At 32.4% G+C, this 18,473-nt stretch overlaps 1 protein-coding gene across 1 annotated transcript in view; it reads left to right on the top strand.

Moving 5' to 3' along the window:
- Positions 1–18,473, top strand: part of CEP290 (centrosomal protein 290) — a 90,045-nt gene that overhangs the window by 41,104 nt on the left and 30,468 nt on the right. The window contains exons 28-40 of the mRNA XM_032297149.1: positions 1,677–1,882; positions 2,813–2,964; positions 4,594–4,705; positions 5,608–6,063; positions 7,387–7,551; positions 8,516–8,623; positions 8,859–8,993; positions 10,499–10,765; positions 11,576–11,683; positions 12,340–12,539; positions 15,165–15,378; positions 16,354–16,491; positions 17,960–18,181. Of these exons, the coding sequence (XP_032153040.1) occupies positions 1,677–1,882; positions 2,813–2,964; positions 4,594–4,705; positions 5,608–6,063; positions 7,387–7,551; positions 8,516–8,623; positions 8,859–8,993; positions 10,499–10,765; positions 11,576–11,683; positions 12,340–12,539; positions 15,165–15,378; positions 16,354–16,491; positions 17,960–18,181 (2,483 nt within the window). The remainder of the gene's footprint in view (positions 1–1,676; positions 1,883–2,812; positions 2,965–4,593; positions 4,706–5,607; positions 6,064–7,386; positions 7,552–8,515; positions 8,624–8,858; positions 8,994–10,498; positions 10,766–11,575; positions 11,684–12,339; positions 12,540–15,164; positions 15,379–16,353; positions 16,492–17,959; positions 18,182–18,473) is intronic.

Below are 18,473 nucleotides of genomic sequence, written 5' to 3'. Positions count from 1 at the left end.
TTTGTTTCCTAAACCTTAGAGCTATTCAAGGTTTTTATTACTACATACAACTTTTCTCTTAAATTGGTAATAAGACACTTGGTTTAGAGAAGCCTAACATTGGGAAATCTTAGATAAGCTACTTTTAGAAATGTAATTTTTAGCTCAATAAGAGATTAAATATGAATTGGCTTTTGTGCAGTATTTACATGGAAGAAGATATCATTTAAATGAAGACCTAAAACAGTATTTCATACAGTTTTAGTAGGTTCTTTTTATTTCATCATCTTTATTTTTAAAAAATGCTGAATTCCCTACAGGAATATTTTCATGTGTCTTAATCTGTTCCATGTAAGGATTTATATCACCAAAGTTTTAAGAGTGTTTCTCTATTCCCTGTTGTCCTTATATCTTTGTTTAAAAATGTCACATCATTAACTTTTTTTCATCTAGGAATTTATTAGTATTTGACTGTTGTGCTCTACCCTCTCTTTAAGAAAACTCTAAACCCAAGAACATATAAGATGGCTAATCTGCTTCAGCCCCTGTAGTGTGCTTTTCTCTTCTTATCAGAGTTTAGCACAATACGGAATGGAGAAGGACTCCTTTATATATTGGCATTTAGTGCAGTATTTTCCTATATGGTACCTAAGATTACTTGAATGAGTCTTTATTCCATAATGAACTGATTTACTAACACTTTTAGCTCCTGTTAGTGATCCATTATTGTTAGTTACTTGATTACTGCTTCCAATAGCTATTCTAAAATAATAAATTTTAAAAAGAAATACAGAACATAATGAAGTACTTTTTAAAACCAAGATAGAGACCTTTTTTTTTTTTTCAGGAAATATATATTACTTTGAGAAAACTCAGTTATAAAACTTGAACTTATGAAGCTGAAAAAATAGAAGGGGGCATTATTGCTATCGTAGAAGGCTGTTTACAAAATGAGTTGGTGCTGAGTTGCTGCTTAGTTCCTTTAAATAATTGGCTACCCTAAACACACATGAATTTTAAGTTGCTGAAACACAAAACACTCCACCAAATTTTGTTTTTTTCTGGACCATGTTTGTTATACAAAGCAAAAGTATGTTTTCTTCCTCCTCCTCAAAAAATGGCTAACTAATAACCCTCCTATGTGATGCCTTTTTATGGTAAATTGGCTTTTAATTCTCTTTCCATTTAGCCACAGACTTTTGTGTCCAAAGACAAGCTAAATAACTACATATATATGATTAAGGCATAACAACTAATAAAAGAATGTAAAATATTTGATATTAGGTCTGTATTGATATTACAATCATAGCAGAAGGGAAAGCAAACACGTTTCCTCTTTACATAGTGGCAGGAAGACTATCACAAGAATAGCATGAGGGAAACCACCCCCACGATTCAGTTACCTCCCACTGAGTCCCTCCTTCTATATATGAGGATTATGGGAACTAAGATGCAGAATGAGATTTCAGTGGGGATACAGCCAAACCATGTTGGTACAAAGACCAAATAATACTCATAGTTAGTCAAACAGTCAGGAAATAACAGAGCTGAGATTAGAGTCCAGGTTTGATAGAATTCAGAAAACTTATGTGCTTTCCATAGAACTATACTGTTTTCTTATATACAACATCTAAAATATCTAAGATAATTTTAATATAAACAACATGAGATTGACTTAAGTATTTTATTGCATATAGGCAATGAATCTAATATGGATAAGGCAAAGAAATCAATAACCAACAGTGACATTGTTTCCATTTCAAAAAAAATAACTATGCTGGAAATGAAGGAATTAAATGAAAGACAGAGGGCTGAACATTGTCAAAAAATGTATGAACACTTACGGACTTCATTAAAGCAAATGGATGAACGTAATTTTGAATTGGAAACCAAATTTGCTGAGGTTTGACATAAGTTTTATCATACAATTAGAGAATAAGAATTAGTCTTGGTAGGCATTGTATTATTGTTAAGAGGTTTGTATCTCTGAAATAGCTTATTAATATAGTGCTGTGTTTCATATAATGAATACGTAAAAGATTTAAATCTGAATTGTTTAAAACAAAAGCAGTATTTCTGTAAGTTCTTGTTTCTCACCAATGTTATATTGTTAGATTTAATATATGAAATGTTATTTACTAAACAATGGAATTGCCTTTCACCACCATCCCTTCATTTAACAAATATTTATTTGTTGCCTATTACATGTCAGACCCTATGTTGGCACTGGGAGTGTAGCAAGAAACAAAATAAGACAGTAATCTCTACTTTCAGGGACTTTACATTCTAATTGGAGGTTTTATATTTTTTTGATGTGGTCAGAATCATTAAACTGCGTGACAGTAAATATAGTTTGCAAGTATTTAACAATTTATGATTAAACACAACTCTTACAGTGTTTGCATACCTTGAGATTTAATGTTTTCCAAAGCATTTATATCATTTTTGTTTTAACTATGTCACTAAATCTATATGAATAAGATTTTATTAACTCATTTGGCTTTATTTGTAGATAATGTAATTGAAATAAAATATAATGAGCAGATTGCATGCTAAGCAAAGTAAGAATATTACAAGTTCAGATATTATTATATAATGAGTTGCCTAATAAAAATGACTTTTGGTGGATTGGAATATAACCAGAGTTTCCGTAATTTGTTTCTGATTCTTTCATCTTTTTACCCTCCTTCAGTCTGTTCTTAACATTTCACACTCAATTTAATATCTGGACTAAGATCAAGTAAAGAGGATTACAGTACTTTAAAAGCTAAATTACAAGGAAAACCTCACCCAAAATTGATGTATCTGAACATTTTTTGTTACATTTTCTTAGCTTACCAAAATCAATTTGGATGCACAGAAGGTGGAACAGATGTTAAGAGATGAATTAGCTGATAGTGTGAGCAAGGCAGTAAGTGATGCTGATAGGCAACGGATTCTAGAATTAGAGAAGAATGAAATGGAACTAAAAGTTGAAGTGTCAAAGTAAGTGCATATAAACATTTTAGTCATTTGACTAGCTATATCTCCTCTAATTTGTCTTTGAGAAGCCCAATTACAAGTATACAAGGATAATATTCGTAGTGGTAATTGATACTGATTTCTTTTTATAAGAACAGGATTAAGTAATATTAAGATTGGTTTTAACAGGGTTAAATAACAATATTAATGAGGATAATATTTTTAAAGAGGAAGTGACCTCTCAAGATTTACATTTTTTAGAGTTCAGGAATATTATTGCAGAAAGGTCTAGTTCTTTCACATACTGATTTTTTGGGGGAGAGGTGATAGATAAGGAATGGTTATTTAGTGTATTTAAACCTAAATTTCTTCACTTTAATAAGGGAATAATAGTACCTCTTCTACTTGGTTCATAAAGTTGCTGTAAGAATATGATAAAAAATTCAGATTTTGATTTAGTTTACATTTATCGGGCATTTACTGTGTACTAGGCACCGTGCAAGTTACTAAACTTGTACAATTATACTTAACCTTGAGGTTATATTTTGTTTTTATTTTACATGAAGAAATATTTTCTGCTAGTTTAGAACACAAAATATATATAAGGAGTAAATACTCTGTGCCAGCTATATGCTTTATTTTCATTCTTTTTTGTAATTAGGTGATACTTCAGTAGAAAATATAAAGACCACTTAGTTAATCTGTTAAGCATAAATTGTAAAAATATTTTATGGCCTACTCATAAAAATATAGCTATTCCTTTGGAGCCCGATAGTTCTCTTGGGAATATCAATTTTTGACATCTTTTTCACTATGAAAGACCCTTTTTAAAAAAAATTGGTCCTTTCTTCTCTTGGACCTCTTTTGATATAAACTAATTATAATATTTCATTTTAATCATATTTTGTTAATCATGCAACTGGCAATGAGAGCATCTGATAAGTATGAGGAAACCTGTCTTATCTGTAACACTGAATTAAAATAATTCTAGCCCAAAGCAAAGAAACTTTACATTTTGCTTTGCCTGTGTTGGCTAGTCACGGTATTCATAAGGGAATTTGAAGGAGTTATTACCATTAAACTATCACTTTTTTTGTAATTTTATTAAATGCACGTTTTGTTTCTTTTCTCATTTCTGATAACTTGTAGATTAAAACATACATTAATCCATTTAAGGATTTTAGAAATTTTATATTTCTGTATTCTTAACTGTGTGATGGTATTAGATAAATGTACTAAATACCTTATCCTAGCATATTCCAAATTATGACAATAAATGTTTTATGGAAAAAAGTGTGGGACAGAAGTTCTTTGGCCATATATATTTGGAAAATGCTATATAGTAAGTATGATTTGAGATAATTACATATGGTAGGACCTCTGAGAGCACTGAATATATGTTATGAATATTCAAGGGGGAGGAGGGATGTCAGGAATGAAGGTTTCTTTTTTATATATAGCAAACATGATAACCTCTCATGGAATTATGTTCCATGAAACAGTTTTAAAAACCATGTTTTAATGTTTCATACAAAGAAGAGATAGATGCTGAAAATGGATGGTTTTTTGGAAAAGGGTCTAGAAATTCTTAAATTTGGTATTTTACTTAGAAAGTATACTTAATTGTTCCTGAAATATGTTACTATTTCCTAGACTGAGAGAAATTTCTGATATTGCCAGAAGGCAAGTTGAAATTTTGAATGCACAGCAACAGTCTAGGGAAAAGGAAGTAGAGTCCCTCAGAATGCAACTGCTAGACTATCAGGTATGTGCAGTATTAGCTCTTCTATCCACTTTTTTTCCTAAATTTACAGTAGATATTGGGTGTGGGATGTGTTACACTTTCTGTTTGTTTGTTTTGAGTTAGCATCTCATTTGTTGCCCAGAGTGGAGTTCAATGGCACATTCAAGGCTCACTGCAGCCTTCACCTCCTGGGCTCAGGTGATTCTCCCACCTCAGCCTGTTGGACAGCTGGGACTACAGGCATGTGCCGCCATGTCTGACTAATGTTTTATTTTTTTGTAGAGACGGGGTTTCACCAGGTTGCCCAGACTGGTCTCGAACTCCTGGGCTAAAATTCCCACCTTGGCCTACCAAAATGCTGGGATTACAGGTGTGAGCCACCATGCCAGACCAGTGTTACATTTTTAATCAGAAGATATACCAACCGGAGGCTGTTATTCTTGTTAGTTGGAACCTAATTAGAAAACTCTTTAATTTGAAATACTGTTCAGTGATCCAGTTCGGCATTTAAATGCCTATATATGAATTGTGCTGCTGATCAAAATTAGGATGCTGAGAAAGAGTAATTAGTAAATCTTTAATAACAATATTTTCTCTTGTATTTATATGTAGCTTTTTACATATTCTTACATTATATATGTTGGGAATTATAAAAACATACACATTGTCTGAATCAGTGGAGGTTAAAAAAAAAACAGTAACATACCCACTGTTATTCAGCTACATTTGGATTTTAAGTTTGATTCTTGTTTTTTTCTTTTACAATTCTTTCGTAATTATTTGTATTAAAGCAAAGTTGGATTTTGTAGATCTCATGTGCCACTCTTTTAAAACTATGTTTAGTAAATTGTGATTTTAAATCTGTGATAGGCTTCATTGGAAAACTTGAAACTTATTACAAATATATATATTTTTCATATTAGGCACAGTCTGATGAAAAGGCACTGATTGCTAAGTTACACCAACATAATGTCTCTCTTCAACTTAGTGAGGCTACTGCTCTTGGTAAGTTGGAGTCAATTACATATAAACTGCAGAAGATGGAGGCTTACAATATGCGCTTAGAGCAGAAACTTGATGAAAAAGAACAGGCTCTCTATTATGCTCGTTTGGAGGGGAGAAACAGAGCAAAACATCTGCGCCAAACAATTCAGTCTCTGCGACGACAGTTTAGTGGAGCTTTACCCTTGGCACAACAGGAAAAGTTCTCTAAAACAATGATTCAACTACAAAATGACAAACTTAAGATAATGCAAGAAATGAAAAATTCTCAACAAGAACATAGAAATATGGAGAACAAAACACTGGAGATGGAATTAAAATTAAAGGGCCTGGAAGAGTTGATAAGCACTTTAAAGGATACCAAGGGAGCCCAAAAGGTAAACATTGTTGATTTTTTTTTTTAAGAGACAGGGTCTTAATCTGTTGCCCAGGCTGGAGTTCAGTGGTGTAAACATAACTGGAACTCCTGAGCTCAACTAATTCTCCAGCCTCAGCCTTCTGAGTAGTTGTAGCTGGGAGTACAGGTGCACACCACCATACCTACCTAATTTTTAAAAATTTTTAAAGTTTTTATAGAGACAGGGTCTCACTTTGTCACCCAGGCTGGTGTTAACCCCTGGCTTCAAGTAATCCTCCTGCTTTTGGTCTCTCAAAGTGCTGAGATTACAGGCATGAGCCACCATGCCCAACCAATTTTAAATTCATTGTCTTCAAAAGAGTTACATAATAATTTCTTAATATATGCCTATATAAAAAATGCTTAAGACACAATCAAATTCCAGCTATGATTCATTCATTTAGATTTTGTAATTTAGCAGTGTTGGCTATTTGAATGTCTATTATTTGTAAAAATAAAATTAGGCTTTTCTAACCAAAGATTTTAGTGGGAATCTTCAGATCGTATAATACCAAGGAATTTTAAATACTGTAGAAAAATTTATATTAACTGAATACTAACTATAATTATTCTTAAACATTGTAGTAGTTATCTGTTGATTTCTGCTGTTCATAATTATTTTTGATTTAGAAGTAGTGGTCCCACATTAATTTTTAATATAATTTGGTTTTATCTTCATTTAGAAAGAATTGAATGAAAAATAATTATCTTGCAGCTACATCCTATTCTCTAGGCTAGAAACATTTAGGATTCCTGTTTTTGAAAGTAATATTAATTGAATGCTAATTATAATTATTCTTAAACATTATAGTAATCGATTGATTTCTACTGTTCATAATTATCTTTGATTTAGAAGTTGTGGGCCTATATTTATTTTTAATATAATATGGTTTTATCTCTTCATTTAGAAAGAATTAAATGAAAAATAATTACCTTGCAACTACATCCTGTTCTCTAGGCTAGAAACATTTAGGATTTCTGTTTTTGAAAATAATATTAATCTTTCAATGACCTGCTTATAATCAGTGTTCAATAAACATATAACAAATGAAAAAATGAAAGGGAATGTTAGTGATGTCCATTCCAATATAATTTGAAGATTTTATTGTAAATTCCCACATTTGTAGAAAAGTCAATGGAAATCCTAAATAAAAATGTGTCATGTGGCTTGAGAAAAGATAACATTGTGTCTTATTTTACTTTAGAATGCCCATTACTTTCAATTAAAATCATTATGATCAAAGGAGGAATATTGTTTGTTGATATGGCATTTATGGTTTTACATATAAATTGTAAATCTTAGGTAATCAACTGGCATATGAAAATAGAAGAACTTCGTCTTCAAGAGCTTAAACTAAATCGAGAATTAGTCAAGGATAAAGAAGAAATAAAATATTTAAATAATATAATTTCTGAATATGAACATACAATCAGCAGTCTTGAAGAAGAAATTGTGCAACAGAACAAGGTTTTATTTTATATTTATTTTGTGTTTTCTAAGATTTTAAATAATATTGCACAAATAACTATGTTATTCTAATTGAATTCAGCTTCTATTACTAATGGATTATGTAATAATTTGTTTCTTATTTTCTAAACTATTCTGAAAATTTATATTTAGTTTTTATAACATTAGTCTTAAAAAGGGCAATATATAAGCAACCTCATTGATAAGTTAATTTTTATTTTGATATTGGTTATTTGACTTTTCACAGTTTCAGGTTTCTACTGCCTCTCGCTGACAGAGTAAGAAGGCAGCTTGTTATAGAATAAACTGTGTGCTTCAGAGACAGATGAAATTCATCAGACATATGACTATCTCAGAGATTGTTCCCTCTGCTTAAATTGTTCTTACCATAAATACCTGTGGTATTTACACTTTCAGTGCCTGCAGGTCTTAGCTCAAATGTCTTACCTTATCAGTGCATCCTTCACCAGCCACCTAAGATACAACAGTAAATTCTACTATCAAGATTCCCTAAATAGAGATTATCTTAATTTTTCTCCATAGCAATTATAACCTTCAGGTATATTACATACTTACTTGTTTATTATTGACTGTCTCTCCTTCACCAGAATGTAAGTTCCATGGTGACATGGACTTGGTTTTGTTTACTGCTGTGTTTGTGCTGCCTAGAATGATGCTTGGCACATAATATATATAATTAAATATATTTTGTATGGATGGATGCATGGATAGATGGAGAGATTTAAATCACATCTGCCTTTTTGCCTTTCTTACTTCACATGTGCCTTTCTCTGATCTTACACAAGTTACTTCACCTCTCTGAGTTTGTATTATTTTTCATAAAAGGAAAATAATTACATTTCATTAATGTGTTGTGATGATTAGATAAGAAAAAATATATAAAATGCTTGTTATGTGCCTGATGTCTTTGTGTATGTGTCTGACACAAATTGTCTTTTGTTAGTTTCATGAAGAAAGACAAATGGCTTGGGATCAAAGAGAAGTTGACCTGGAACGTCAACTAGACATTTTTGACCGTCAGCAAAATGAAATACTAAATGCGGCACAAAAGGTATGAATGATTAATCTTGTTTGCTATTCTGTAGCATGGTCTAGAGTGTTAATTCACAGAAATATTTCCTATATCAGATATAATTTTAATTGATATTATATTTGTATATATTAATTGATCTTATATATTTAAAATATGAAGTGTTTATGTTTTATCATACAGCTGTAAAAGTTAATGTTGTTATTATCAATGCTGCAACTGTTTTTTTTTTAAAAAACATACTATTTGTTAATAGTTTGAAGAAGCTACAGGATCAATCCCTGACCCTAGTTTGCCCCTTCCAAATCAACTTGAGATCGCTCTAAGAAAAATTAAGGAGAACATTCGAATAATCCTAGAAACACAGGCAACTTGCAAATCACTTGAAGAGGTAATTAGAAGAATTTGCATTTTGATTCGTGTATTCTTTGGAATGTTTGTGGGGGGTGTTAAATAATGTTTCTTTATGAGGATGATGCATAGAATGATGAATCTGTTGCTAATTTCACTCTTCTTCTATTCTCCTATAATGTTTCTAACAGCTGATAATGAACAGCAGATATGGTTAATTTGAATTCACTATTTAGTTATGACTTGTTACCTTTAGGTACACTGATCAGCACTAGCATGAAAGAAAACAAAAAGCATTTAATTGTAGCTTTATGAACAATATATTATTTTCCTTTATATGATCTTTTCTTATTGTTTTGGTTTTATTTTGAAGTGCATGTTACATAATCTGTTAATTTTCAGTTCATTCCTTTTTATGCATGGTTAAAGGTTGAAGGTAAATTAGAAATTACTTTCTGTTTTAACCTAGATCTTGACTTTGATTAGTAGGTGATCAAATCTGTCATCTTTATTAAATTAGTTGGAAAATAATGTAAACTGAATATGATTTTCATTTTAGTTTCCATCTAAATATATTAACTCCAAATACATTTTAAAATATATGTAAAGGAGTTTTTCAAGTAAAATTGTACATTTTTAATCAGCTCAGGAAACTTAGATTTTCCTCAGCAATTATAAGATTTGTCATTTATGTGAATTGCCACTGAATCGCTTAATTTAAAATACTCACCTTGATCCTCTTGAAGAGTAAAAATTTTTCTAGGTTTTTTTTCTGTTTTGTTTTAATAAACTACAGGTTTTATAATACTAATTTATTGACTTGGGCCACTAAAATTCCAGTTTTGTGCTTCACTGACTTACAGATTAGTCTTCTAATGCTCTGCTAGTCAGTGGACCAAAATAAAGGAAATAATTTATTACGTATTCTTCCTAAATCTAGCACAACCACACATTTATAGTTCTAAACTGTAATATCTCAATAAAGTACATTAATTTAATTTTTTTTTTTTTTTTGAGACGGAGTTTCGCTCTTGTTACCCAGGCTGGAGTGCAATGGCGCGATCTCGGCTCACCGCAACCTCCGCCTCCTGGGCTCAGGCAATTCTCCTGCCTCAGCCTCCTGAGTAGCTGGGATTACAGGCACGCGCCACCATGCCCGGCTGATTTTTTGTAGTTTTAGTAGAGACGGGCTTTCACCATGTTGATCAGAATGGTCTTGATCTCTTGACCTCGTGATCCATCCGCCTCGGCCTCCCAAAGTGCTGGGATTACAGGCGTGAGCCACCGCGCCCGGCCCATTAATTAAATTTTATTTTTGTCATAACAATGAAGTTTCTAACATGTAATACTCTTATAAACAAACTATGTAAATAATTGCTGTCAATTAGAAATATTTTAACCTTATTAAGTATCAAATGGCTATTGTACATATGATGTGAAAAATAAAGTGAAATTTTTTTTGCTAATAACTAATCTAAAATTCAAATGAAGTATTTTAAAGGAAAAAAGATACTTTAATGATTTATTGTGATTTAATCATTGCAGAAGCTAAAAGAGAAAGAATCTGCTTTAAGGTTAGCAGAACAAAATATACTGTCAAGAGACAAAGTAATCAATGAACTGAGGCTTCGATTGCCTGCCACTGCAGAAAGAGAAAAGCTCATAGCTGAGCTAGGCAGAAAAGAGATGGAACCAAAATCTCATCACACATTGAAAATTGCTCATCAAACTATTGCAAATATGCAAGCAAGGTTAAATCAAAAAGAAGAAGTAGTAAAGAAATATCAACATCTTCTAGAGAAAGCCAGAGAGGTATTTTATTATATTATGAATTTGCTGTTTTATTTATTATGTTTTTTTAATCCAGTGCTAAATATTATTTTGCCCTAAAGTGGTAGTTCTTTTCTTGCTTTCGAATGATTCTATTTAAAAATTGTTACTTGCATGTGATTGGATTATACTGCCATCAGTAAAACTGGCAGTTTGTGTATCTTTCTGTTATACACTGACTAAACCAGGAGTTGTTTTATTTATTATGTTTTTTTAATCCAATGCTAAATATTATTTTGCCCTAAAGTGGTAGTTCTTTTCTTGCTTTCAAATGATTCTATTTAAGAATTGTTACTTGCATGTGATTGGATTACACCTCCGTCAGTAAAACTGGCAGTTTGTGTATCTTTCTGCTATACACTGACTAAACCAGCAGTAGTTGTCATGGTAAAATCGTGATTTTGAAAAATATTTTAATTGAGTTTATAGGTGAGGACTGAGGTAATAGGGTGGAATAAAATATGTCACACTGGTAATCAGTAGAAATCAGATTTGTTAGAACTTTGTGGGGAAAAGCTAACATTTTATTTTTTCTAGAAATAAGCTAAAAGATGATAGATACATGTTATTCTAGTGTTAAGAATATGTTATGAACTGAGGTAGGACTTGTCAACTTGAACATTGTGTGAGGGGACATGCGTACTGGTCTAAATACGTACAAACATAGAGATACTGTTTCTTCCTCATCTCAAAGGAATTTTAGAAGATTAAAAAGAAAATATATAAGGTCTTCAAAATGTGAATTTATTTTAATCACAAGTTAGGATATAGTTTCGATTTTCTGTAAAACAGGAGCAAAGAGAAATTGTGAAGAAACATGAGGAAGACCTTCATATTCTTCATCACAAATTAGAACTACAGGCTGATAGTTCACTAAATAAATTCAAACAAACGGCTTGGGTAAGATTCTAAGAACTTAGTTCTATTCATTATTGATTTTTGAGACCATGTAATTTAAAATTCAGCGCTCTTCTTTTTTGGATTAGAAGTCACCCTACCTTTTTGTTGCCGAAATAATCTTCTGAAAACAGTGTTCTGATCATTCTTCTTCCTAGACCCAACTCCTTCTGTACCTCACACAAAGTTATGTTTATACTCTTTAGCCATATGCTCGATCTTCTATGAACCTACCTACCTTTCTTTTCAAATTCTACTCACTGTAAGTTTACCTATAACTAACTGCTTTACAGCTCCGAAATTCAGCTCATACTTGCCTCTTTTGATCATTCTGTTTCATATGTGTGAAATGACCTGTCATCTTTTAATGTTCTTTGTGTATCTTTTAATGTTTTTAATGTAATTAGCATGTTTGAGCCTTACCTCATTAATTCAGTTAACATTTATTGATCTCCTGCTACATATAGATACTTTGCTAGCTATTGTAAATACAAAAAATAAGGTATTTCTTTCCTGTCTTCTTTAAGCCTTCATTGCCTATTAAATCATTAAATTTTAGATACTATATTTTGATCATTTAAGGAATTAAATTAAAAATATAGAATTAAGTATGGCATTGAATTATGCATGCCTATTGCTAATATATTCATATTTCATAGGATTTAATGAAAGAGTCTCCCACTCCATTTCCTACCAATAAGCATTTTATTCGTCTGGCTGAGATGGAACAGACAGTAGCAGAACAAGATGACTCTCTCTCCTCACTCTTGGTCAAACTAAAGAAAGTATCACAAGATTTAGAGAGACAAAGAGAAATCACTGAATTAAAAGTAAAAGAATTTGAAAATACCAAATTACGGTAAGTCTCCAAAATGTATTGTAAAAATAGGCAATGGTAATAATGATATAATGAAGATATAATGATATAATGAAGATAAACATAAGTGTTTGCTATGCCAGGAACTGTTCTAAGACTTTTATGTATATTGTCTCATTTTTATCCTCAGGACTACTGATTATATATGTTATCATTTTCACCTTTTTCAGAGAGGATATGGCCTCAGGAATGCTTAATAGCATGACTGGAGAAGATGGGAAAGACATAATTTGAAACTAGTCAGTCTGACTCAGAAGCCAATACAGATTCTTTTCTAGAATCTCATTTTTACCTTCTTTGAGCCTCAGTTTTATCTTATCAATTTATTTATTTATTTATTTTGAGACAAGGTCTGGCTCTATTGTGTAGGCTAGAGTGCAGTGGCACGATCTGGTCTCACTGCAGCCTTGACCTCCCAGGCCCAAGCCATCCTCCCACCTCGGCCTCCTGAGTAGCTGGCACTACAGGCAGGTGCCACCACACCTGGCTAGTTTTTTGTATTTTTGTAGAGACAGGGTTTTGCCATGTTGCCCAGGCTGGTCTCAAATTCATGAGCTCAAGTGATCCACCCACTTTGGCCTTCCAAAGCGCTGGGATTACAGGCCTGAGCCACCTCACTCGGCCTCATCATCTTTAAAATGGAAATAACAGTACTTACTCTGGCTTTTTCAGGGTGGTTATATGAAGGTCAAATGATACCAGGTATGAAAGTAATTTGAATATTGTAAAATAACATATACAGAGAAAACTTTTGTTTACACACTTATAAGAGTGTCTGGAACATAATAGAGATTCTAAACATTGTTCAACCAATTTATGAGAACATAAGATTTTAAACTCAAAATAGGTTTATAGTTATGTAGTTTCTAATCATTGTAGTATTATCTCTATGGGTGTAAATTAGAAAGTTGAACTATTTGACTTATAATTCCATTTCAGCTCTCAAGCCCCTATTAGAGCCTTTGATTCTTTACTCACTTATTCAAATGCCTCTAACAGAATTAACACTGTTTTTGCTTTGTTAAGGAGCTGCCACTTTTAAGAAATTACTTTCTAAAAGAAGGAAAATTGGCAACAGCATATATGTATTTTCAGTCTCTTTTCCTCACTCTATTAAATTTTGTACATGAGATGTTATTTTTGGTCTAGTAAATTTGTTATGTTTTGGAGTATAAAATTATTTGTGTTTTTGCTTCCAATTCCAGGGTGTAGAAAATCATGATCTCTTGAAATACCTTATATAATATATTTATTTTGCCACATGAAACACTTCAAAGTTATTGTTGTGTACCTTATCATGTCATTTTAGCCCAAAATTGTACTTGTATTCTCTGTGTGCATATTTTGATGTATATTAGGAAATTTCTTAAGTAAAACCTCGTATTTTCACAATTTGATGATGACTCTTTAAAGTTAGACTTACGCTTTGCCAAAACAGCAAGCCTCAAAGAGTTTAACATTTGCTCATTTCTTAACACTATCTCCCTCTCATTAGTCAGAATCTCAGTAGAGATGCAGTATCTGTATGCACAACAATATGTTAATTCAGTTTAACAGACTTAATGCTGAATGAGCAATAGGGTTAATTGAATTAACTAATACCTGTTGACGGTATCTACTTCCATATATGTAATTATAGATATGCTAGTGAATTTGAACCATAAATGAATTAATAATACATGTGATTTCTGTGGAAAGTTATATTCACCTTTTCAATATGTCAATATAGGGCATTAGTTCTCAAATATAGGGGATCAGTTTTTCACCGTTGTCCCTCTTGGTGACATTTGGCAATGTCTAGTGACATTTTTGATTGTCATGGCTAGGGGGTGCTACTGGTATCTAGCTGGATAGAGCCAAAAGATGCTGCTAAACATCCTGTCATGAACAAGACAGGCCCACCAACAACAAAGAATTATCCAGTCAAAAATGTTACCAGTAGTGTGGTTAGGAAACTATCATATAGAGGAAGCAGTCACATTTTGCAAGAGCCGTACTATTTAAAATGCCATTTTGTTCATTCTCTGTATTATTTGACTAAAGCCACAAAATAACTTGGTAAGATTGTTCCCAAAAATATTAGACAGAAACTAGAATAAAAACGTGCTGTTAATAGTAGTTAAGTGAAATAAATAATTATTATCTGGATTTGGATGTCTGCATCAAGATTTAGATTTTAAGTATACTTAGGATGGAACATTTGCTCTGTGTGAAATTTGTATTAATCATGGTATTAATTGCAGCAGCCAGTCTATTAATTACATATGTTTGGCAAGGTGTGGTGGCTCACACCTGTAATCCCAGCAGTTTGGGATGCCAAAACGAGCTTATCACCTGAGGTCATGAGTTCAAGACTGGCGTGGCCAACATAGTGCAACCCCATCTCTACTAAAAATACAAAAATTAGCTGCACCTGATGACATACCCCAGTAGTCCCAGTTACTCAGGAGGCTGAGGCAGGGGAATCACTTGAACCTGGGAGGTGGAGGTTGCAATGAGCTGAGATCGCGCCAACTTGAGAACTGCACTCCAGGTTGGGAGACAGAGACTCCATCTCAAAAAAATAAAAAGTTAAAAAAAAAACCCACATATGCTTATTTACATCAGGCTCCAAGAAAACCATGAGGAAGAAGTGAAAAAAGTAAAAGCAGAACTGGAGGATTTAAGGTATCTCCTGGCCCAGTCACAAAAGGAGTCACAGTGTTTAAAATCTGACCTTCAGGCTCAAAAAGAAGCAAATTCAAGAGCTCCAACAACTACAATGAGAAATCTAGTAGAACGGCTAAAGAGCCAATTAGCCTTGAAAGAGAAACAACAGAAAGTAAGTAACAACAGAAAATTAACAAGATTTAGGAAAAATTTGTGGTCGATTGCTTTTAGAGAAGATTTGTAAATTTATAAAAGATGGTAGCATAAATCTCTGTTGCAATAAAATGTATGACCTTTTATCTTATGCTGTTAAACAGAGTCTTTCAGACAATTCTGTTAAATGGCCTTGTTAAGTGCTGTTTTTCAGGGCAAATATAGTTCAATTTATCTTTTTATGTTGTCATCAATCCGATTTGTGTATTATCTATATGAAGTGGGGAAAAATCTTAATGTACATTATAGAAATATACATATATACATTACACTGTCTTTTTTCTACTGAGATTTTGTGCTAGCATTTTTAACAAATGAGCAATTTTGAACAATTTGAGGGATTGAGAGGGAGATACGGTAATGAGGAAAAGGAGAGATGAAAAAAAGTGGTCATAGGATGGTTTTGTGGGATGGAGATGGTCAGTGTATTCTCTGATTTGTTAGGTTTTAAAACATTTATATCAGATTTGATATATTCAAATTGTTTTAGAAGTTGCTGCTGTTTTTCTGTGCTAGCTCATGAAATTTATGCGTAAACTTTAAGCCTTTCTTAGTCCTTTCTTTGTCTACCGAAATTCAGTTAATTTCATATGGGAGGATGTACTAAGTGACTAATTTAAATATCTAAACTTGGATATTTGAAAACAAAACATCTGATTTTTGTAATACAAACTGCTTGATTTAATGCTGAGTTCTCAAAAGCATTATTAAGATTTTGAACGTTCACATTCAATGTGGAAAGAATTGAGTATAATAACAAAAGATTCATTTGAAAAAGTTGAGTTGTTAATTTGCAAAATATGTTCTGTTAAACTCATAGTATTTTAGGAAAATAGTAGAAAGTAATAAAGCTTGTTTATTTTTTTGTATCATATATTGTGCATATAAAATGTCAATTTTCCTTAAAAAATTATATTGTTTTTATAATTTTTAGGCACTTAGTCGGGCACTTTTAGAACTCCGGGCAGAAATGACAGCAGCTGCTGAAGAACGTATTATTTCTGCAACTTCTCAAAAAGAGGCCCATCTCAATGTTCAACAAATTGTTGATCGACATACTAGAGAGCTAAAGGTGAACATCAATGTGTTAATGTAACAGAAATTCTGATAATTCCTATTGGAAGAGAATTCACTTTGATACATAGTAATTTTGCTGATGAGTAGGGAATTTATAATGCACTATTGGTGGACAGTCATCGACACACACATGCATTTTTGAACAATAAGTATCTTTATGGTATTCATGGAATGATTCTTGGGGATTAGGAAAGGATAGACCATTATGAACTACTCTTTCTAATGGCGTTAAATTTAAGAAATATTTACCTAGGATTTTTTTTTTTTTTTTTGAGACGGAGTTTCGCTCTTGTTACCCAGGCTGGAGTGCAATGGCGCGATTTCGGCTCACCGCAACCTCCGCCTCCTGGGTTCAGGCAATTCTCCTGCCTCAACCTCCTGAGTAGCTGGGACTACAGGCACGCGCCACCATGCCCAGCTAATTTTTTGTAGTTTTAGTAGAGACGGGGTTTCACCATGTTGACCAGGATGGTCTTGATCTCTTGACTTTGTGATCCACCCACCTCGGCCTCCCAAACTGCTGGGATTACAGGCTTGAGCCACCGCGCCAGGCCTACCTAGGATTTTTTAAAGACTTTATTATTTTCTTAGAGCAATTTTAGGTTCACAGCAAAATTGAGAGGAAGGTTAAGAGATTTTCCATGTGTCCCCTGCCCCCCAGAGTGGTGTATTTGTTACAATTGATGAACCTATATTAATACATCATAATCACCCAGAATGCAAGTTTACCTCTGTTTTAGCTCTTGGTATTTTACACTCTGTGTGTTTAGACGAATGTATAGTGATGTGTATCCATTGTTGTAGTTTTACAGAGGGTATTTTCACTGCCCTAAAAATAAATCTTCTGTGCCTCTCCTCTTCATTCCCCCCTCCCCACCTCACCAAGCCCCTGGCAACCAGTGATCTTTTTACTGTCTTCATAGTTTCACCTTTTCCAGAATATCTTATAGTGTATCCCCATCACTCGCACCATAGGACAGCTAGCAACTGCTTTCTAGTGGCATACATAGTGTCTAGTATTGTGAGTTACTCTTTTATGTCTTATTTCTGTAAAAGACTCTTATGTCTTATTTCTATAAAGATTCAAGTCAGATATTTGTTTTATACTACTCTTATGCTTCATAGTGTTTCAAACATTGCCGTTTATATTGTTATATGCTTGTTTATTTAATTAATTCAGCCAAAATGAAACATGCATATTTGATAAAATTTTCTTTGTGGGTGTTCGTTGAAGATGAATTGGTTTATACTAGTTTTACATTTTTTTCCTCAAGGTAGACTTTTTTCCTCAAGGTAGACTTGACAACATGAAAAAATACATGTAGTTTGCATTTTTTCCCGCTTGTATACTTAAAAATTCAGACTGAAATTTTTTTATAGTGGTATATTTTCTGTTTTTTGTTGCTTTTATCATTGATAGTTGATGAAGAATCTTCTTTTTTCTTTTCTTTTTTTCTTATTAGTCACAAGTTGAAGATTTAAATGAAAATCTTTTAAAATTGAAAGAAGCACTTAAAGCAAGTAAAAATAAAGAAAACTCACTAACTGATAATTTGAATGACTTGAATAATGAACTGCAAAAGAAACAAAAAGCCTATAATAAAATACTTCGAGAGAAGGATGAAATTGATCAAGAGAATGATGAACTGAAAAGGCAAATTAAAAGACTAACCAATGGATTACAGGTGATTCTATGTTTAACTCTGATTACATCTGATTTACAATATAGAGGCAGTAGCTTATTTCCACTTTATAATTTTTTCTGTGCTATTTGTTAAAACTGACTTTCAAAACACTTTGATTAATGTAATTTCTTTGGTGACCTCTCTTGTGTTTATAGTTCTAGAGTAGCTTATTTTATTAAAATTCAGAAGCAGCTACCAGATTATCTTATGTAAGAAAAATGTCATTTAGAAAGTATGGTCAGTGATAGCTTCAGGAAGTGTCTATTATATAATTGAAATATTTACTGTCTAT

The sequence above is a fragment of the Sapajus apella genome, unplaced genomic scaffold (assembly GCF_009761245.1).
Source record: "Sapajus apella isolate SASKATOON/1434 unplaced genomic scaffold, GSC_monkey_1.0 scaffold2, whole genome shotgun sequence".
NCBI lineage: Eukaryota > Metazoa > Chordata > Mammalia > Primates > Cebidae > Sapajus > Sapajus apella.
Note: the sequence above shows the minus strand (reverse complement) of the source record. Positions and strands in the feature narration are given on the sequence as shown.